The sequence below is a fragment of the Teleopsis dalmanni genome, chromosome X, assembly GCF_002237135.1.
Source record: "Teleopsis dalmanni isolate 2A chromosome X, ASM223713v2, whole genome shotgun sequence".
NCBI classification, from domain to species: Eukaryota; Metazoa; Arthropoda; class Insecta; order Diptera; family Diopsidae; genus Teleopsis; species Teleopsis dalmanni.
Window position 1 is genome coordinate 37,517,735 of NC_051848.1, and position 24,802 is coordinate 37,542,536.

Consider the following 24,802-nt stretch of genomic DNA (forward strand, 5'->3'; position numbering starts at 1 on the left):
TATACGTATCTGTATATAATATTTAAAACGCAAGTTGCAAAGCCCTCAGTTAAAATAGTAATTCAATATAGGTAAAATATGTAGTGGAGCACATAATGATTTGAATCGGATTTAATGTATCAATCTTTTATTGAAGTTTTTTTTTTTCGTCATAAATCCTTACTTAAAACATATTAAAAATTATATATAATTAAATATATAGCATTTAGAAAAATAATAAAAATAATTTAATTTGATTACAATTTTTGATGAGTTCACCGTAAAATTGCCATTAAATACTTTTTATAACTGACCGCCTGCTTTGTTTGAAGAACTTAAAGGAGACAATAAAAATTATATGTGCATTTGGAGTATCCAAAAGGGAAGAGGCTAGTTGGAAAAAGTACGAGTTCTTACAAGGAACTGTTATCGAAATGGGCTGGGTTTGGGATATGGAAACAATTAAAAAAATGAAGTTTGCGTGTACAACAATTAACGAAGTTTAAACTCTCATAGCCGCAGCAAAATATTTATTGAAAGAATTTACGACTACGTCGATGAGCGGAAGAGCTTGGAAGGACGCAAATATTGACGCGCTTCCCCAATTTGGGTGTGTAGTGCAATTAATATAGTGCAAAGTGCCTTCTGGTAAACATACAGTGAATGGCAATGAAAAATTTTATTTAAACAATTTTACAAGCTGTTACAATACTTAGTAGATGACATTGGGAAAGACAGTAAAATCTAGCAAATAATAATAATAATAGCCTATAATCGTGATAATGATGATGTGAAAATTCTCAAATTTGAGTTTCGGTGTTATTGGCAATAATAAAAATTGTTTATATTTATAAAGGAACGAAACTACTTTAAAAAATATTAAAGACTATCAATTCGCGAATTTTATGTAGCACTCTAGTAATTTTGGTATACTTTCTGCTCAAAAATTACTCGAATTTTGTAAATAAAACACACAAATTTAAATTTTATTCCAAATTTATTTTATCTCCTTCAAAATATGCTCCTTCTGAAGCGCTACACATATGTCAACGCTTAACCCAATCTTCCATACACATTTTTGGTAGGCCCGTGAAAGTATGGCTTTTAGTTCCTTCAGCGAATTCTCTTTTACCGATTCAATCGACTCAAAACGCTTACCACGAAGGGGTAATTTGAGTTTCGAGAACAGAAGAAAGTCACACGGATCCAGATCTGACGAATATGGTGCCTGAGCGATGACAGTGGTGCCGTGTCTGGTCAAAAAATCGCGTACAACAAGAGTTTTCCATAATAAGAATCGCTAAATGCACTTTGGGTAGTCTCAAATTAACAGCTGCTGTAAACAAACTACTTGACAGATGGCGCTCATATTTGTACCATATGTCAAGAAAGGGTGTACCAACATAACAAAAAAAATTTTTTTAAAAAAGGTCTATTACTTAAGGAGTAGTTAACAAACAACAAAATTCGGATACTTTTTGAGGAGAAGGTAGTATTCTTGCATTTCGATCACCATTCAATGACTTTGCAAGGCAGTGTGAATACCACTATAGTGATTTTTGGGTCGGTCAATAAAATATTTCAAAGCACATACTAATTATTATTTATGGTTAAGGATTGACAATAGTAGATTGGTGGAAGTTGTTTTTCCAAAGAGTTGGTCCTTAGAAGACTATTTTAAAATATTCATAGATCTTGTTGTTCCATCACTGTTGTCACTCAAATATTAAAATTTAAATAAATAATATTTTGTAGATATATACGCTATTATTTAATTACTTTCCAGCTAATTGTGAAAGCAGCAAAAAGCTTTATTAAACTTCATTCGATATTATTAAACTTCATCCAGATTCACTGCAAATACTATGGTATATCTGTACTTGGAACGAAGAAATCCATGGACCACAAAATGTGAGTACATATTCCCTGTTGATGATGTTGATAATCATATATTGAATATTATTAAATTACCCAATAAGAATGTAAAATTTTAAATCGATGTAATTAATCTTTATTTCACTATAAAACATTAGGTTTATGTATAGTTGAACTCAAGTTAAAAAAGAACATCCAACATATTACATTTAGTTGGTTAGTCCTTGGTAAATTTTTAAATATATATACAATATTATAAATTGTTCCTTTAATATTTGATATATAGTTTTAAAAACAATTATATTGTATAATAAAAAATAAATTTAAAACCAATAAAAATTTATTTATTACTCCTGAGCGACTGTTGGGAATTTTTTAATACTGATATTTAATAATATTTAATATTTAATAATAATTTATTTAGCGAGTTTTCTTTCAATAAAATGAACTCATCAACACTATTTATCACACGTTATTTCGTAATTACTCATTTTTATTAAAATCTTCAACGTATTTATTTTAGCTGTGAATTAGTCTTTTATAAACAATACTTTGAATTCATTTTTGATTACGATATTTAATGAGCAATACCGTATAAATTCAATGATTCGTTGTTGGAGAGGAAAAAAGATTCTCACGGAAGCTTGGTTTATTATTGTTAGACTTTTGGTTAATTAATTTTATCTTAGTTTATTTGAAATATAAAACGGTAAAAATTTTACAAAAGAAAACACACAAATATTAGTATTATAATTAAAAAATAATAAATATGTTGAAATACATATGTTATTGTTTAATTTAAATAATAATAATAATAAAATTATAGACATTTTACACTTTATATTAAAGCAAATTACAACAAAAAAAAAATTAAAAAAAAAAAAAAAACAAGAGGCTTAATGAATGACAATAAAAAGATACTGATTTGATTTAAAAGTAACGAACATTTCATATAAATTTTAATATTCAATTTAACTCATAACCTCATTTACGAATTTAACCTTTTCAGGTAATGCATCCAGTCAGTGCTCAACTTAGCTCATCAATGAACATATATATTAAAATAAACTTTTAGTGTCAATTGATTACATTAAAATATTAAAGAATTAACAAAAAAAAATTCCACAGTCAGGGTGCCACCTGAATGCACTAAAATACAGACAAAGCGTTAGCTAACTGCACTAAAAAAAGGAAATAAAATAACTATTCATACTGCATCAGTATGAAAACAAAATTAAAAGTTAATCAGCAATAGCATATATCCATGAGCATTGATTTGCATAAAAATTGAATGAATATATTTTTTAGATTCTAATATGTTCTCTAGACGAAAATACTTCCCATCTACTTTGTTTCTGTCCAGCATATGCGCGGCATATATACTAAAAGCTACTAAAGGATTTTAGTAGATATAGTGGAAGAAAAAGTTGTTCAAAATAGTTGTGTTTAGCCGTTGTCAAATAGGTGTTCCTGACAAATCTAAATCGTGACATATATTATTTCTGCAGAAGATATTGTGGAGGAGGTACAGACAACGTTTGTTATTGTCGATGTACATAACTGTTGTAGTGTTTCAGTGAATCACTCAATGTATTGTCTTTAAAAAATTTACTTTACACGAACTAATGAAGGATTTGGAGTTTATTGATCACTTATAGTGCCGTATATTTGCTAAATGCATAATTGATCCAACTGAATTTAACAAAATTCAAAAGATATTCAATAAAAATGTCTATTAAAAATATTTACTGTTCTATTCAGATTTTTGACTGTCAAAGTTATCCAATCCAATCATTATTTTATTGAAAACGTTTCCATTACAGGGAATGATGTCTATTATCGTGACATCTATTTGTGCTTTTTATTCCCTCAAAGAGATAATATCGCTTTTCAAAACACATAATTTTGCTAATTAGGTAAGATGCCAATTAGCAAATAAATTTGTTTTAATAAATTGCTTTCTAATTACTTATGGATATTATAGTACTTTTATATAAAAAAATGAAGTATATATAGTTATGGTAAATAATGAACAATATTTTCGAATGAAATGCAATAGTATAAATCACCTTTCAATTTCATTTTGTCCTTGTACATTGGTTACAGCAGCAATATATTTCATAATAATTTTGGAGGCTTCGGTTTTACCAGCACCAGATTCACCAGAAATCAATATGCATGTATCTTGATGCCTTTGTTTTAACACTCGGTACGCAGCATCTGCAGTAGCATAAATATGTGGTTTATTTTCAAAAAGTTCTCGACCTTTGTAAATTTTTATCGTTTCAGGTCCGTATATGTTCATTTGACGATATGGATTCATAGAGACGCATACTTCCCCGATGTATGTGTAAATGGAACCAGCTTGAAATCTAAAATAAAAATAAAACGATATATATAAATGATGTGTTGATTATGTAAATTTTTCATTGGTTGCATTGATTTAATGCAACTGCTCTAATTAAGCTATATAAATCAAATCGAATAGAAGATGTGTGGTCGGTCCAACAACATTTATGTTTTCCCAAATCATTTAGTATGTTGACTAATTTATTATTTCAACATAAGGCTGTACATTTAAATAAATATTTATACGAAAACTGAAAGATTTTTAAGCCAATATGTAAATAAATACAAGACGGAAATCGGGAACACCAACACCATGGAGCTTATATCAAGCACAGCAAGTATGACGCCTGCTGTTCGCATGTTCTAAAATAAAAAAAAAACAAAAAAAACATTTCTGCAATGCACTTTGAAAATGAAATGGATTGAGATATGCATTTCGGAAAACAATTTGAGATCCACGTGGTTTCAATTTTTTACTATGGAATTACTTCAAACATGCATCTATTCTTGACTTGGCGAACCTGACATAAAATACTACTTCAAAAAACTACTTCAAAAAAGTTCAAAAAATAGTTTCATATATTTTCATTCTATTTTTCTTAGCGATGTTAATAAATTGTCTACTTATTTTAATTAAAATTATATTGATAATTAAATTAATAAGTTTAAGCTTAATAATTTAAATAAAAACTATAAATTAATGAGTGCAATAAAATAAATTTATTTACTTTAATTAGAATTAAATTTCTGATTTATGCCATTAAACATCAAGGTACCATGGTACATTAGGACGAATGACATTCTTAGGGACCTCAAGATTGATCCGATCAAAAAATGCATAAAGGATAGAGCTCTGAAATTATTTGCGAAAACTGACAGATTTACCAACACCGCATTATCGAATCTTAGAATGGTTACAGGCTTCTCAGGGAGGTACATATGCCGATCTGAGGTCAATTATTGCTTAGTCTAATGAAGTGATAAACAATAATCCACTCAAGGCGTAAAATGGAGTTTTGAAGATACCTCGAGTTAAGAAAGAGTAAAAGTGCTCAAGTTCACTAGCTCAAATAGCTTCAACATAAATAATTAGTTACGAGATTTGTCTGTTAGTAACCTTTAAGAAGTATCTGTAGGTATAAAGTTTTATAGCACTGGAAGAAAAACTGAATTACAAGTAATGTCGGGTAAGAAAAAAAAATTAAAAGTATAAATAATTTTATGATGTAAAAAACGTAATCAACCGTATCTGTAAAATTTTAAAAGGTACAAAAAAAAAAACAAAAATAAAATTGATAAAGAAAAATCTAAACAAATGGAAACCAAACCATGACATAAATTTTATCAACACTTTCCATTTCCATGGACTAACGATACATCAATAAGAAGAATAAGAAGAATACATGTGATATTAACATTATGAGGTAAAGACCATTACCTCATAGACACGGAATATTAAATAAAGCAGAGATGTTCAAGTCAATTAGCGGATAGTGAGAACAAAGAATTTTTTCTTTTATTTCTCTATAAACGTGAATGTGAATCATAAATATTCATCAAGTTGCAACTGTTGCTATTAAAAATGAAGTTTCAATATTTAATGAAATTATTTAAGCAGACTTTAAGTGTTAACAAGGCTAAGCAAGAACACTAAAAATATTAACACTTTTCATTTTCTTTGCTATAAGGTGTGGATCCACACTTTATTTCAGATATTAGACGTTTTTGTATTGAAGACTCATTAGAATCTGTCTACAAATGCATTACGACTTCTTGAAGTGTTGAAGCTGTTATAGGATACGCTAAACACAATGACAAATAAAGGGAATGCTCCAACTCCTCCAGCTCATTTGCTAACAATATCCAGACTTTGCGCTCGGGTGCATAGTGCAAGACGGCGGTGTTAAGACGATATTGCTTCATTTGTAATTATATTGGTTTCTTCAGCTTTGGTCTTCTAATCGTAATGACATGCATAACATTACACAATTGTAAAAATAAACATAAACGCAAATAAATTTTGTTTATTTAAACTTTAATGCTTTTTTTATGAGTTTTTATTGCTTACAAGACGTACATATCTAACATTGTAACAATATAGTTCGCTTTGTTTGGAGATATACGAATACTCTGGAATAATAATTTAGACATACATACATACTATATGTATTATAGTGGGTATTCTTCCTTGTAAACATTGGATGAGGTCAATAATATTGTCTGGCAAATGTAGTAAGATTTTATTTTGTCTACTTAAAAAAATATTAGAAATTAAGAGACCACAGATGGTGAAAGGTATTGAAAAGTTAATAGTTTGAAGCTTAAGTGTAAATAATAAGTACATCAACAATGCTCAAGAATATTATAAAAAAATGTTTGTATATATACTTTAGTTAATTCTGGACTTATTTTGTTTTCTTATTTTTCTCTGACGTTTCATTGGGTTTATATCAGCTTCTTCAGGGGTTGATTTATGTTTTTTTACAAATCTACAAAATATTTATAATAAATGAATATAAAAAACAGGGTAAGAGAGCTCCCAGCGCAGGAGCGTACTTGCACCATGACAAAATATTTGTATTATATATATATTCCTCGGGAGAGGCTGTAACCCCTAAGAGTAAGCTATCCGCAGGTTGCGAATAGCAGATGTCTTTCCTGTTTTCAGGTGGTAAGTGAGAAATAAAATTCTTCCCGCGGACCAAACAGCCGGCAGAAGGGTCACTGCTTAAAAAGATTTCTACCCGCGAGCTAATCACTACATAAATTGAGAATCTAAGTTGTGGGTGCAGTTGCAGGCCAATACAAGAATCTGTTAAAGCGTTTGTGGCGAAAGAACCATAAACGGCCAAAAAGCAGCGCTCAAATCTTTTAAAAAAGTGCACTGTCACAAGATAAATCGTTTGTCTGGAATCAATAGTTGGCATCCCCAGTACCAGAATCGGAGGCGATAGCCCAATTACTGAAACTGAACAGATAACACTCAACAGTTCGAATCAAGATTGCAATGTCACTTGCCGAGAAAAGGAGATCCTAGCTTAGTGTTTTGATTCTAGATGAGATTAAAGCCCAACAGTCACAATAAACATAACTGGAGATCTCATCTGTTACAAACAGAGCTAATATTCTGTTTTCTTAAATAAATCAATCTTGTTGGGAGAAAAGTTCAGATTATAATTATCACTCAGTTAATTTGTTAACAGATCTGTTCTATTAAAGAGGAGCACATAACCATGGTTGACATGACGGTTACCCGGAGTATCGCATTACATTCTTATGAATGTAATGCACTTTTCTATCAGAGACTTAGTTGTGGGTTAATAATCTTTTAAAATTAGGCACTGTTATATATAATTAAATGGCTAATCTTGTTTTTGTGAGATTGTATGTAGACACAAGATCCTTGAGTTCTAGGTACCCAATAAAATAATACCCTGTTTGTATTTCCATTTAAGCGTACATTATTTTGATTGATATTTGCCAATTTCTTCAAATACAGACATCAGCGCTTTTAAACCTTTAAGTATGATCCATGTAGAGACTTTAATGACTTTAACCTCTATTCGAAAGACAGCTTCAGAAACTTTAGTAAGAATGACATTCGAAGACAAAAGATCTCTATTCGAGGTTTATATATTTAATGCGATCCAGAGTATAGTATTTGGGCCATAGATCATTGTAAAAACTCATGAAGTCCGTTTGGTGAATATCGGAGATATAAAACGAAATATGTTACTTATGTTTATCTTTATATAAGTCAAAAATGGACTTATAAACCATAATTCTAAGAAGACAAAAAAAAAAAAATTATCTGATGGATTTTGTTTTCATCACCAAACTGGTTTTTATCGCTAAGAAGATAATTTTAATGATACAACGATATTATATTTTGTGACATCGCTAAAAATATCGAATAAGTTCTGAGATATGGTGGACTGCTGGTATCATAAGATTTTATAAGAAGCATTGTTGTAGTGCCAATAAATATCTCTGTTGAAGTTAATAAATTTTGTTTTTTTTGTTTAATTTTATTTGGATATGAAATATATTTCTTAATATAAATTAACATATTTATGGCTTCTTCCGTAAGGCTTGTGGAACCATCGTAGGTTGTTTTTAATATGTATACAATTTTATCTGGATTATGTTTTACGTAAAAAATATTTAATATATGTACATTCTCAGCAATAGAAGTCGAAATTTATATAAAATGCTTATTCATTATTTTTTTTTTATTAAAATAGAATAACTGATAACTTTAAAGATCTCTTTTCCCATGAACAACTTTACATAAAAAAATCTAATTTATTGGTTAAGTTTTTATGAGCTCATATTTAACCTAACGATTTTAATTCGAAATACCTTTATTAATAAATTCTGAAAAATTTCTTACCTATTTCTTTATTATTTAAGATACTTTTTTATTTATTTTTATATTAAATTAAATTTTTCTTATTGTAATTGTACAACCAGAATAATATGGTAGAAATGCTGGAATAATAACTTAAATATCAACGGATAAAACTTACTCAAATTAAAGTAGAAATTTATAATAAAGGCAATATTGTCTTATAGCATTTTGGTCATTTAGATACTTTAATCTGAGTATTTTATATGCTTTCAGTATCACATACTGAAAGCACTACAAATAGCTTAAAGCGAACACGATTTAGCACTTAAATATAGTAAACCCTTATAACTGTTTTAATTGTATAAATTTCCAAGTGAATTGCTTAAAGTCAGCACGATTAAATACCTAAATCTATTTATATGTACATATTATTAGTACTCTTTTTATATTTATATCTTTTAAAAGAAAACAACTATAACTTCTTATTACACTTAAAAATTTCTCTCATTAAATGTGTATTCCTTTTAGGTATATTTGATAATATGGCCAACTTACTATTTCTGATACACATTATTCCACTTAATATATAAATTATATGTGTACTTTAGGAAAATTTTTCATAAAAAAATTTTACTTCTATTAAGCAGCATTTTCTTGAAGCGAGTAGAAGACTAATCGTCTATTAAAAGGAACTATCATAGCTATCACTATTTTAAGGCTTGGGCTATTGAAGTGTTTGTTACCTATGCAAGCGATTAATCTTTTCTGTGTGAAATTATTTTTTATTGATTAATATTACAAGAATTTGTAGAAATAATTAAAATTGCAGAACCCTTTCAGTCTAGCTCGATGTGGCTGGCTACCTTTTGCCTTGACATGCATCTGCTCAAGGTATTACTACCTTTATGGTCTTCAAACGGTTTAAAAAGGAGTTGCATGATTCACGAATGTGATCATCCGCTATTTTGGCTCATTCCTGAACAGTCGTATTCTTCATAGCATCCATACTGGCATATTTTTTAGTCCACATCTGATTCCCCAAAATGGTCCAGATGGAATAGTTCATCGGATTTGAAAACCATTGTGTGGACATGATTTTTTAATCATTCTTGTGTCACAGGTGTTTTATGAGACGGTGCCGAGTTTTGTTGAAACGTCCATGGTCTACGACCAAAATGTGTACGGCTCTAAAGCAACTTTCAAAATATTTTCCCAGGCTCGGTGAAAACGATTGGAGAGTGTCCATCGGCGCTCACAACTGCCCATACCATTACTTGAGATAGAAAAGGAAAATTATTTCGGGTGACCATTCATGGTCTCAAATTTTCGGCAGTGCAGTCAGTTAAGTAAACACAATCATTTTGAGAATTTATGAACTGCTCAATGGGAAAATTTTTCTCATCAGAGAACGAATGTTTGGAAATTCGCCACGTTCGTACAAGCGTAACATCTCCTTTGCTCTTTTGAGTCTAATTTTCTATTACTTTGGTCTAAGATCCTGTGCTTTTTGGTACATGTAAGGTTTTACCTTGAGTTTATTTTGGAATATGTGTTGGACGCTTCGCTTCTAGTTCTTTAGTTTTAGTTCTTAGGCCATTTGATAACATGTAGATTTCGTCAAGCCTTCACTTTCGTCCACCACCATAGTGCCCGACCATTGGCGACGCTGACTATTGTAACGATTTATGACACGATACACAAACATTTTATTTACTTTGAGGTGTTTCACGAATAATAAATGTGGTTTTCCAACTATTTTTTGCATTATTATATTTGAATTCCATTTCGAACTCAAGAACTTTTGTTCTATAAAACTTAGACGCAAATACTTGTGATAGCTTGTAAACAATATAAGTAGCTGTCATTTACGTAGTTGACAATATTAGTTCTACAGATTATACTTGTGTGGAGTTGGTAACGCTTCAATACTCTAATCCTGTATATTAGTTATTAGAAATAAAGAACTTGGAATAAATAATGTGGGTAGTCCACATTAGAAGAGATCTTGGATGGTGAGTTTTAAAACGAAACGTGTTCTAATATTGCAAGACCATATTATCATTTGTTTTAATATTTGATATGTGATCAAGACATAACCTTCATCTCTTTTAAAATCAACCGGAATATCAGATAAACCGCTGGAGTTCGGCTATAGAGGAATAATTGTAAAAATTGTTAGAACCAAGAAAAATAAGTAATATTTGGGTTAATAAATGTCTATGTTTTACTAGTTTTAAAACTCACTGAATACTTTTTCCGCAACCCAAGTATTTGTATGTTTGTGGATATGCATGTAGCTTTTGCTTTTTTATTAAATAAAATTTTTATTTAAAAACGCCCATTGATTTGATTTCTTTGAGGTTATTAAAAGATATTAAAAGGGTTAAATACCCGGTTTAGTATACATTTTAGTTAATAAGTATTTTAAAGAATTTCTATAAATTTTCGTGGCATTAAAATGCAGCATCGTAAAAATGACTATTACTTTAAGTCACAGTAAACTTGCGTTTTTTAGTATTTTTATGTTTTCCACATAAAAACTATGCCCAGTTGACATAATGTCAATAGGCATTATGAATAGTTATCTTGTTAGTTTTACTCTTCAGCTCCATTAGGTCGCAAAACTATTAACATTTCTTTATATTTCAAAACACAATAAACTTAATAGTTTTCTTTTTGGTTTCTTTTTACAAACTATAGCAAAAGTATTGGCAGACGGACGAACGCATGCAGCGGATAAATAACTTAGTTCATATAAAATATATTGAATAATAAAAGTTATTATAAATTTTAGTAGAGTATAAAATTTTGTATTAACTGCAGAATTGCAGATTTGTATATATAGTAAAAATCATTTATTAATCTATTTTTGTTTAAAATTAAAAATTAATAAAAGGTTTATTTATCCATATACAGTGAGAACTCCTTTAAACAAACATCGAAGGGACCTGACACTAATTCAATTAGGTTTAAATAATGACACAATATACAATTGATATGGAAAATCACAATTGGGAACTAGCAGCATTTCACGATTATTAAGATAGATGTTCGTTTCTTTAAGAGTCAATTTAACAGAGCTTTAAGAGAATACCTGTTTAAGAAATAATAAGAGAATACCTGTTTAAGAAAGAATAAGAGAATACCTCTCTAAACAAATGTCAACCTCAACCTTCTCATAGTGATCCCTGTTTTGAACATATGAGGCAATGCCGACCGAGTATTCAGCGGTATAACTGTTCCACAACATCTGGTTCTTGGGGGAAATATCAATTACCACATAAAGTTCGGGTCAGCTTTTATGTAAGGCAGCAAACCTACCAACGAAATAAGTTGTTTTGGTCTAATCAGCCACTGTATTTGACTTCCAAATATTTCGAGTATTCACAATAGCAGCTTCGGATAGGAATAGAAATTTGGTGATGAGCCTATGCAATGTTAAAAGGACAAGATTCGGACAATGGAATATACGTATGCTATTCCAAACTGGAAAATTTGCCCAGCTCTCTGTGAAAAGCTTAAGATTTAAATAAAATTTGTTATATGTATTTTTTATATATATTTATTTGTTGTGAATTGATCCGAAAACCATTCGGAAAATACCTCTGTATTGGATTTTAAGAAAATTTGCAAAACACTCCTATACAGTAGCTGTCATCTTTTCGTTTGACGGAAATCGGTCTTCATAAAAGATTTTAAGAAGAATTTTAGTTAGAGTTCGAGAGTTTTAGTGCAGTGATGACAGATATAAGTCAAAATAACATTTACGAACCACTTAATGAACGTTCAAAAAATAAGCAAATTCATTTAGCCACAAACAGAACTAATTAGATGCACAATAAACGATATGAAAGATATCAACAAGTAGGTCATTTTGAAAATTAAGCTCTGGAACAATGCCCTGAGCAGCACTTTGTGTAATTCGAGTAACAGCTAAACATATTTATAAGAACATATCTTAAGACACTTCATAAAATAACGTTTGTATTATTGAAATTTATACAAATCTTAATAAAAATTATTCAAAGTACGTAAGTAATGTGAATGAGAATGGTAGAATGTTTTCAGTCAATTACTGTGACGTTCAGTCAATTAATGTAGATTTAATCCGTGGTGTGGACTTGGTTCCAAAATTTTTGTTATTGTACAGCTTTTTGCATATGTATCTCTTCGCATAAAGATGAAAGAATCAGACTATATAAAATGTTTAAATATAGTAACATAATTCCAACTATTTTATATTTGTGATTATAACATATACTATTATATATAGAAAAGTTAGTATATTAGATAAATTATACTTGTTAATAGTAGTTATGTTAAACCAAGAAATTATACTTTTGTTTATATGTTTCTCTTTTTGTTTCTAACTTGACCCACATATGACTAATACTATGTATTTCAACTATAAGGCACAGTACGAGGTAGTACTCAATGACGTCATGCACACGTTTTTTAATCCTCGAATTAAACTCATTGTCAATGCATAAAAATACAATATTAAAACCAACAAAACTAAATGAAATTAATTAAAATAATGTTAAAGAATTTTAAATAATATTGATTTCAGTTTATGAAGTCACTGCATACAATAAGTTAAGGCCTTAATTTGGCATGTTCAGAGTATAAATTAGAATATCAAAACTATTTTATTAGTTTTTTAAATATTTGCATTCAATGAATTCGAATTCCATTGAATTGCTTCAAGTTTGTTGTTGTGACTCATAAGTGTTAATAAATGCACAATTTTATAGCAAATAAAAATATATGCAAATTTTTGTTAATATTACAACAAATACATATTTCAACTACTTTGTATTACTCATTAACTAAACCATCGCCGTCGCCCCGGTAAATAATTAAGATAAAAAAAATAATTATAAGGAAAAATAAAAACAAATTAATTGTTTAAGTCTACAAAAAAGCTTATATATGACATAATCATTCTCAAGCATATACATATATATAAATATATATACATGTATGTATGTATACTTTTCATAAAATAAAAAGTTCAAATATGTTAACTTCTCGTATTTGATTGATCGTACAATGGAAGCCTACACGCGTTTAGGCTTAACCCTTGACAGTGCAAGGTATTAGTTATTGTGCTATAAGAGCCGCGAGACACATTCATAAGAACTTGAAAAAAAGATTATAAAAAGTTGAAGAAATAATTTTCTTATTCACACACAGACCATAAGCCAAAGAAAATTATGTTTTCTTTATATCTAGAATAGAATAATTGTACTTGCAAAATATATAAGTCATCTGACATATTGTTATGATTGACTGTTATGACTGCTTAGTAAAAACCATTAAAGTATATCACGAGCTTGAATTTAAATCAAATCACAAAATTTATTCGAAGATGTTCGAGCTACTCGAAGATATTCCAGTTACTCGAAGATATTTGAGCTATTCGAAGATATTCCAGTTACTCGAAGATATTCGAGCTACTTGAAGATATTCGAGCTACTCGAAGACATTCCAGCTACTCGAAGATATTCGAGCTAATCGAGATATTTGAACCAGTACAAAATAAATAATCAAGGAGGGGGAGAATCATATGCGGCTCATATACTGAGAAGACTTCCCAGGACTTAGATAAAGAAAGCAACTAATAGAACTATACTCTTACAAACACCATCCTTAAATTCTCAATATGTAATTTAAGATTGCATACGGGTTTCATTACTGGTCATTATGGTCTAAAATATCAAGTATATGTATAAACTTCGATTATCTGCTAATTCGGGATGCAGATTATCGAATCTTCTCGAAGACCCGGAAACAACTATGCAGAAGAAACTTACTACATATAGAGTTTCAGTCATCAGAACAGATTAAGAGCTCTTATCTAGTTCTTTAGTTCTAGACTTTGTTCAGAAAGTTTTAAAGGGCTTTGTGTAATTAAAAGTGAAATTTGGTGCAATAGGACTCCTCTAGCAGCAGTACCGACTGTTAGGCAATTTCATGACAATGGTAGATATTCGAGCAACTCGAAGATGTTGGAGATATTGTAAAAACTTAATAAAATAACAAACATTATGAATTGTCCGTACTTTATAGTATATGAATGCAATTATTTGATGTGAGATGAAACAGAAATATATTATATAAATAGTTATTTTTTAATATATTTAACAGTTTTAATAGTTCTGTATATTGTTTCAATTTCAATATTGTTGGGATTCTAATCGAGTTCGAGTTATTTTAGCATGAGGTTCAAAATATTAACATCCCCTATAAATGTTATTATTTCACAGGGTAGCGTCTTTGGTTCCTTCATATATATTTTCCGTTTGAGCCAGATCGTTTTGCTTGTAATAGCCTTATCACCTCTGTTTTTACCAACGATATAGAAATTTTTTGTCGTCACAAAAATGTTTCAGAAGCTTCAAAGCAACTTAAAGTTTACCTTTAGCTTTCATGTAGAGGTACTTCCTTGGCAATTACGTTAAACATGAAGGCGTACCTTCATCAGAATACGCGTACCTTCCTACTTAGAGATTCACTTAGATAGCACACGAAGATGGCGTAAGCATATTAAATTAAAGAAAGTCCAAATCAAACTACAAGCTATTAAGTTAGACTGGCTTCTTCTTCTTTTAACCTTACAATATAGAGTTCGATTCTGCATAAAATATTGAAACATTGTAAAGCACTTAGTCAGAAATATTAAGGGTAATTACAGGAGCAACTTTGGTATATTAAAAACTATTAAACAAAAATTCAGAAAGATCTTTAAGTTTCTATGGTATTTCTATCGTAAATATAAGATAAAACTACTTTGCAAAATTAAATGAGGACATTAACCCTATAGTTAGACAGCTAGCTTTGACGATTAGACACTCACGTCTAATCGGTCATAAAAAGATAGGATCGCTCCGTAAAAAGCCAAAACCAATCCTATTTTAAGTTATTATTTATTATTGTTGTTACAACACATTTTCTGCTTTTCTTCACTTCTCTTTCTTCTTCTTTTATGGAAGAACATTTAATCCATAAATCATATATTTACAGAGCATGATTCTTTCTATTCTCTCTAGCTTTTGTGGAGCTAGATAAAGCTTGTGGAAGTATTACTTATTATATAGTACCTGATTTGTATTCGTTTATGTGTTATATCATAATTTTATAATGTAGATAAGTAGTTTTAAGATTTTAATACTTATTGTTAGTATGTATGAGAGTGGACTCAATAAATAAATTTCATATTTATAATATATTGTGTATTTGTATATATGTAAATGTATATAAACAGCTGCAATATTTTTTAGGCCGTGACACTCAATGAGAATCTATTATTTTGTAGAACTTGTGTGAGAATTCTTGGAATATTTATCACATTAAGTATGATTCAGCCAGTTTAACATGGCAAAATCTTTAACAAATGTATAACACATTCATATGGAAGGAACAATAATTCAAATATTAATTTGTATATTATCTACAGTGTGTATATATATTATCATATTTAAAATAAAAAAAAAATACTAACAAAATATATAAAAAAGAAAAGAAAAATGTTTACCAATGAAACGAAAAGTGTAAATAATAAAATTAAAAAAAAAAAATTAAGAAGTTCGGTGAGCTTTTGTAGACGTGTTGAGAATGTGCTTGCGTCATTTTGCAAGCAATGAATCGGTGTCATCCAGCAGTGAATATCGGAATATTTTAGATATCAACAAGTACTTACATATATGTAAATACCTATATATATAAATATAGTATAACAGCACAAAGTGCTTAATTTCTAATCTAATTTTTGACTCCATAATTTTAAAAAGTTTTTACTTGAGGCTTTTGAAATCTATTTTGGTTCCGAATTCATCAAATTTTTTTCAGTTTTTTCTTTTATCTAAAGTGCAATGGTCAAATTGTTAACGCCTATTTTTGTCAAGGGGAATTTAATATTTTTTTTGAATGTTTATTTTTCCTATGAGTGATTAGATTGAGATAATTTTGATTATTCATTAAAATATTTTTTATTTGCAATTTAGTCATTATATAGTACAATAAAGATAATAATAAACTTTATAAGATTTGATAGGTACATATCTATGGTAATTTCATTTCAAAATATATAAAAAAACAAAAACTTCAAAGAATACAGGGTTAAGTGATTGAAATGTTACCTATACACGCGGCCGTATCTTTTTTGGTTGAAATTATTTTTTATTGATTAAAATAATAAAAATTTATAGAAATAATCAAAATTTCAGAACCGTTCATTCTAGCTCGATGTGGACATCTTTTGCTTTGACTTTGGCTTTCAATTAGTTAAAAATAAGTTGCATGTTTCACGAATATGATCTTATGGTATTTTGGTTCATTCCTGAACAATGGCTTTCTTCAGCGGATCCATACTGGCATATTTTTTAGTCCTGACCTTGCACTTCAAAATGGTTCAGATGCAATAGTCCATCGGATTTGCATCTGGCGAATTTGAAAGCCATTGTGTGGATGAAATGAAGTGATTTTTTGATCATTCTGGATTCACACGTGTTTTATGAGACAGTGCTACGACCGGAATGTGTGCGTGCCCATGGCTCTTAAGCAACTTTCAAAATATTTTCCCAATAATAAATCGTATTGACTTTGCCACCAGGTTTGATGCAAACGATAGGAGAGAGCAAATGCTTGTGATAGCTTGTGAACAATTAATCAGCTATCATTCGTATAAATTTCACGTAGTTGTCAATACCAGTCTGTAGGTTGGTAACACAACTATCGCCTAATCCTGTAGATCCTGTAGATTGGTTTCAATAGATATGCATGCATACCTAAAAGCATACTGATAGCTTAATAGCTCTACAAGAAATTGTTGAATTACTATTTTCAAAGATATTTCATACAAGTGGAAATTTATATCTATATAAAAAATCTTAAGTTGTAAGATATAATATTGAAAATATAATAGTGAAAAAATGAAAATGACAACTACTTTATTTATTTAGATCATAAAATCATAATAATATGACGACTTCTGTATTTCTGAAATAATAGAATTTTTATAAAAGTAAGCAAAGCAGATTTGCGAGGTCTGTAATATGTAAAAATTTGGTTTCAATTTGTTCAAATACGACTACTCTTTAGACAGATTTATTTAGAATTTTGTTAATAATAATTTTTAGATTAAAACTATTATTTTATACTGTATATTAAAATCTTAATCATTTGGTAGTTCGGTATAATTTTAATTACTTAATGAACAGATTTCATAAAAATGTGGTTTAGACGTTTAAGTCTGATTCCGAAAATTACTTATAGTGCAATGTAGTATTTCTCAACCCAAACTATACAGCAGATGGAAAACATTTCCAATATTTTTTCGTGAGGGCCGGAAGTAAATTTTTCCTAAATATTTATATACTTAAAGATAAAAATATAAGTTACGTATATTAATCTTTAGTTAAGTAGTATAAATAGTACACAAAAATTAAAATGACGAATCTAATATTTCTAAGAACGCATTAATTTAATTTTGACTTTAAAAATATTCTAAGAAAAATATATGACCGATGGTGTCAGTCATCACGGATCAGCAGTTAAAAAACTCTGGAAGACAGAACTTGTGCAGTCATTATCATTAATATTAAATACGATTAACAGCTGCTTAAATATTAATGTTTAGTTTATAGTACACTATAGAAAGCAAACAATGACATTTTATTACTACTAGTAATATAGATTTAGAACTGTATATTCGTAAATAAATATAATTAGATTTCTGTAGGATTACTAATTATGACTAAGTCATAAATAGAAAGTCAAACCGATCGGCTATAAAACCAATTAAGCAGTTTTAATATATAATATTATTATATGCAGACTGTTAATTAGTGGGTGATAACTGCACTAAATAATTTTTCAATTTTATTTATTTTAATACAATTCTTTTTAAAACCTATTAACATTTCAAAGCTTAGTGATTATTCCCACGATATATCGTTTGTTTTAATAGAGGAATTTTTGTATGAGTTTGCAAAAATGAAAAGAGAAGAAATTCACTTGTTGAATAAACACGACTTTTTAAAAAACGAGAAATATGGAGACTATATTATTATATACACCTATTTAAGAAAGTGTCTTATAGCGTTTCCTGATGGTCGTATGCAAATCAAAGATACTGAGAGGTTAGAATGCCCATTTTCATTTACAAATCTGGATATTGCGGATAAAATCGATGAAAAAAATTATTCGAGATTATTATTGTAGTAAAAATTTTAAATAAAACGTTCAGATTATTTTGAAAAAGCATTTGCATATAAAAAAGTTAACAGCAAGATGGGTTTAATCATCTTAAATCATCTTAAAGACAGGGTTGATTGGATTAGAAATAGTAATCCAATTTATAACTGTAGATTAGCTATGGATTTATCATTATACTTTGGAATTGAAGGAGCAGTCGAGACAGTGAACTTATCTTGATTAACGTGTTTCATAAATGGTAAAGACAACCAATATGTGAAAAAGGTTTTAGCTTCTGTTGTTTGAGATAGCAATATTTTCTAATTATGTTCAGTTATCTTGATGCCATCAAAATGCTTATTGATGTATTGTATCTAGAGAACATATTAAGTAGAATTTACTAGATTTCCAGATTTCAAATCATTTGATTTTTATTTGTCTATAATTTTGAAACAAATGACTTTTATCAAATTCGGTTAGAAAATCTGCAAGAATTGAAAATTCTAAGGATTACAAAGAATCCAATTTTTTAGAATCTTGCAGTATTCGCAGAGTTCTATAGTGGAATGTCTGAATCTTGACAGGTCTGGGCATATGTAATGCAAGTCTTTAGTTGTAGTTTTCCCCACTTTTTATTTGCAGATTCTTTGCATCTCTGATTGAAAAGGACACCCAATTTCTCTAATAAATTAATACGTACAAGAATTTTTAAAACAAGATTATGGTAGTTCCAGTTTATATGACATCTATAACTAGATTTTAATCTATGGCTACAATTTTCACTAATTGGTAATAAAAGTTGAAATATTTATAAATTAAATTAAGCACAAATATATTGTGAAAATAAAGAAGATTAACTTAAAAAGTAAAAAAAGCTTGAGTAAATTTTTATTTCTGCTTGAGTAATAAAACATCTAAAATTTATATTATTAAAGCTTGTCATACATATATCATAACATATACTGGCATTAACTTTTATTTACAAATCTCTTGAGTTTACTAAAACAAAAAATCCCCAAAGCTTGACTTTATTACAAAATCATAAAAGTTCCATTGTTAATAATATATATTATATTCGAGTAGGTGTCCATTGATAGTACCAAGAAAAATAAACAACAATACAAAAACTCACAAAAGGTGTTCAATCCAGTCAATTGAAATTATTAACAAAACTATGACAACACAGAAAAAAGACAAAGAAAATGAGTTATAAGCCCGCATGAATGAATTCAGTTTTTAGTATTACTTTGTACAACAGTTTCAATCATGACCAGCAGTACCAGATAGTTAGATACAATTTTGTTACCATATAAAATTACAGCATACATGCGGATAGATCAACAGAAATTACACATAACACCGTTGACATTGTGCTGGTCTACTAGATTTAATTTGCTCTAGAGTGTACTGAAGACTGGTATAGTATTATAAAGTCTTAACCGTGAACAATCATAGCGAGCTATACCTACGTTTAATAGAAATCCATTGGCCAAACAAGTAAAACGGTTGGCAGTACGAAAATATGCCAACGTAATATTAGTTATTTATTTTACTATAATATAACTATTGTGCATACGATACTTGTGTAAAATTCATAGTTACATGTACATATCGTATATAAATATCTGATATTTCTTTATAAAGTTGAATTTAGATTTGATGCCGTTACTTGCCGTTGCCAGAGTTCCGATTAAGTGATTGACATGTGCCTACCAGTCATTGACAGCGCGTTTAGTGAAATGCATTTTAAACGAAATAATGATGACACAGCAATTAAATAATTTTACGCATCTAAACACTAAGACTAATTTAGACCTAGGCATTCATTTATATATTTATATACCTAACTATATATATACATATTTAAAGCAAATACACATATTACTATACAACCATAAATAGTTCGTCTTGAAAAGTAAGAAGTCAATATGGCATTTGACCTAAATTATAAAGCATATTTAGACAAATTTTATTTTATATTTATATGAGTACGTTTTTTGTTTTCTGCGGTACGAATTCACAATCGGCACTTTCAGTTTAATAGATTGACGATATATTAATCGCTAGTGCGATTAAAACGATTAAGTAAGAAGTTATTCTGCAATATCCCTTCTAAAATTGTATTATTTATTAACAATAGGAATCTTGTCTAAGGTTAGTAGCTACATATGGGTCGGAATCTATATGATGATAAAAACAGATGAAGAAAGTTGTCTAATCATTGAAAGAAAAATAATTCGCCAAGTATATGTAGAGAGATGAGTTTTTGGAAAATGAAAATATTCTAAGAATTTGAATCGTCACAAGTATATGTGACGATTCAAATAGACGAACAAACTTTTTGGAAAGCATGTAGAGAAATTAATGAGTTTTTGGAAAATGAAAATACTGTAAGATTTATTAAGCACGAAGACTTAAATGAGTTGAGCTTTCTACTGTGTAAGAATGAATCCTGAGAGAAACTTGTAAAGAGGTCGAATAAAAACGAGATAAAAGACAATGCTTTCGAGGAGACAATAACTCTAAATGTTGTTAGCTAAAACATATCATAGGCAGATCAAACAAAATGGAAGAAGGCCAATGTGCAGAATGAACTGTAAACTTAAAAAAAGAAAGAGAAGAAAAAGAATTATATTTAAGACGTTTGAAGGAAATTTGCTATAACATACTACTGTAACATACTACACGATCGATTCTTCCTGGTATTCCACAAAAAAACAAAAAATCCAGTGCTGACAAAATACATGGTTACATTACTAAAACGTGAAGTTACACAAAGTTACACAAAGTGAAGTTAAACAAAGTCAAAATCAAACCTTTTGTGGCATTGGTCTTTTCAAGCCACATATCTTCTATATTCATATTCTTAATTCTTCAATTCTTAAATTCAATTCCTAAATGTGATATTGGCAATTAGAATTGTGCGTTTGTGTCGCATCTTTGGCATTTTTAAAATAGTGTGGGTCTATCACATCACCAGACCAAATGTCACATCATATGATGACTTGTTGTGGTTTAATGGTCTTTCGGCAGTTACTTGCGACAACTTTTTCTTGTTGACATTTCTATCAAGGAAAAAATGAGGAAATTATCAATATTTTTGCAATAAAGTTTACACAATTTTAATATTTTCAGCGGTTGTTAAACGAACAATATTAAGAAATGGTGAATTCATTTCTTAATATCACTAAAAAGGTGCTGTCAAATTAGGATCATGGAATGCACAATTATATTAATTTGTGTACATACTGTAGTAGTAAAAGATCTGTATATTGAAGCAGGACTGAGTTAATTGAAAGAAGGAAATGTTTAAAGCACTGAGTTTTTTTCATTTTTTTCATTAATATCTATATTATATAACTATAATATATATTTTTTTTTTTTTTTTTTTATTTAACTATATATCTTTATTGAATCGCTTTAAATTAAAACTTAATTAAATTAAGTTTTAGAATCTTAAAGACTAATAACATTACATTACAAATTATTTTATATAAACATACTATAATGATACATATGTATAATGATTTGTAAATTATTTCAAGGGGCCTCTGAATAAGTAGCCAGGGCTTATTTACCAGATATCACGGTGTATAAGTTGAATTAATCAGGATGATCATTAGGAAAGTAGGATGGCGGGTCTATCGTTCCGTTTTAGCCTAGAGGAAGTAGTCATATTAGCAAGAGGTCTAGCCAGCGGATTTACATGGTTTTCAAGATTAGAAATATGTTTCTGCCTTATTCTCTCGAATTCGACTTTAACCATCGGAACTCTTAAATCGAAATATTTATTTGAAATGAAATAAATAAATATATTTAAAGTAAAAACAAATCTTTTAACATGAAAGATGATTCTGTATATAAATTAAATGTACAAATTAAAAAAATATCATATAAAATACTTTTTAAATTTAAATTCTATTATATATATGGTACATATTCTAATGTAGGGTACACTTATAAGTCACGATATATTTCCTAAATTTATTGTTTTTGCAGCTTTTGTTTTCTTCCGTTTTGTCTTTAGATTTGTTGGAGATTCTTATAAATGGTTTTTTGTTTTGTATCTGAATGTTTATAATTTTGAACACAATTTTGTGTTTGGTTTTTGTGGCAAATATGCGACTGTCTTTATATTGTATTGCGTGTCAGTCGGTTTGTCTAGAAATTTGTTGGTTTTGAACGATACTTGCACGGATAAGGTAACATGTTTTCATTTTGTTGAATGATTTGTAGTGAAATTTAAAGTTTTTTGTTTCATGGCATTTAAGTTTTGTTTTCATTTAAATATAGCGGCTTTTTATCTACAACAAACCAAAGAGAATAATAATCTGAAACTATCAACTAAGCAACCAACCAACCAACCAACCAACAAACCAACTAACTAACAAACCAGCAACGTGCAAGAAAATTTAGGTAAAGTTACCGTTTCTACTCTGAAAAATTTGCTCTTCTAAAATAAGTTAATTAACATTTTTGTTTTGTTTTTTATTGCATTTAAAGAGCTTATAATTATAATTATTTAAATACAAATGATTTGGGTATTTTTATTGTATTCTGATTATTAAAAAATTTATGATGTGCGAAGTTTGTCATATTTAAGCAAACTATAATAAATTTAAGGTTCACTTAATCAAGTTGAGATATATGTACTTCTAAAACATGTTTGAAGGCGACTCGTTATTAATAAATTTTTTTAAATATTTTGTTTAATTGTCAGGTAGTGTAAATATATTTAGCGCAGTATATGTAACATAGTCGATTGTGGTAAATTATATACACTAATATCCCAATTTTCGTCGTTAATTTCGATCGATAAAATGCGACGCAAATCGACTCGTACTTCTCCACATATTTAATTTCAAAAAAAATATTGGTTTTTGATCACTTGTTGATAGAAAATTACCTTTTAAATCATTGAATATCGACAGAGCTTTATTCTGAATTAGCATTTGACTCAGTGGCATTTTTCTTTGATTCTGATTTTTAATCCAAATGGATAAAAGGGACTCCATTTACAATCCATTTACAATTAATAGACTTCTTATTTTTATAATTTGTGTGGTTTGCAAATGTGTGACGGCTTTTCCATAGTCCTCTATCTTCTCCGCATCACGAATTGTTCTTACAGTAGTTGGAACTATATCCAGAATTCTTCCAATGTCAGCAGTAAATTAAATCGATAAATAAAACGATAAATCGATTTAATCAATTATCTCATACTTGTCCAAGGGTACAACTGCAATCCAGTTAAAAATGAAATGGAAGGTTTGCGTAAAATATTACGTATCTTTTTGTTGCAGACAAGACCCAGTACTGATCTCTACTGGTAGAGATCTAATCTATCTAATCTATTAGATTAGATTAGATTATACACACAATTGATTGAGAGGCTGCTAATTAATCAGTTCACACCTGAAATTGGCTGAGAAGGTTCTGCTTACTTAGTTCACACACGTAATTGACTGAGGATATTCTGGTTACACAGTTCACACGACAATTGATTGAATTGAGAGGATTCTGGTTATTAACTCAAAATTCATATTTTTTTTGATAAATGATTTATTTACTATATATAAAAATATTTTTCAATAAACGTGACTATAATAGTTTGAACTTATATGATAAATGGTTAGAATAAATGCTTATGTTATGTTTTAAATAAAATAATTATTTTTAAAGCAAATGAATTCAATTTGAAATACTCTCAATAATTACAGCAGAACTCCAAAACTTATCTTTTGTCTATAATAGCTGGAAACTTGCTTATCGGCAAATATAGCTTTTTGTACATACATATTCCCATATAATGAATGTTAAGAAATATCTTCAATTAAAAATCAACAAAAATGTTCAATAACATTTTCTTATCAATTACTGAACTAAAAACTCAAACAGAGCAGACAAACATTAATTATCGCAACAGATTTATTTGTATTATTGAAGAGAAACTAATAGAATATAGCAAATCTAATGCATATGACCTCTTTAGAAACGCATTGAACTATGTTGCAACAGTTCAAAGTGTAGACAAACAGATATATTACCCTG

At 28.9% G+C, this 24,802-nt stretch overlaps 1 protein-coding gene across 3 annotated transcripts in view; it reads right to left on the bottom strand.

Moving 5' to 3' along the window:
- Positions 1–24,802, bottom strand: part of LOC119662220 (unconventional myosin ID) — a 67,232-nt gene that overhangs the window by 22,631 nt on the left and 19,799 nt on the right. For all 3 annotated transcript variants that reach the window (XM_038071798.1, XM_038071799.1, XM_038071796.1), the window contains one exon: positions 3,924–4,226. In XM_038071798.1, coding sequence (XP_037927726.1) covers positions 3,924–4,226 — 303 coding nt within the window. The remainder of the gene's footprint in view (positions 1–3,923; positions 4,227–24,802) is intronic.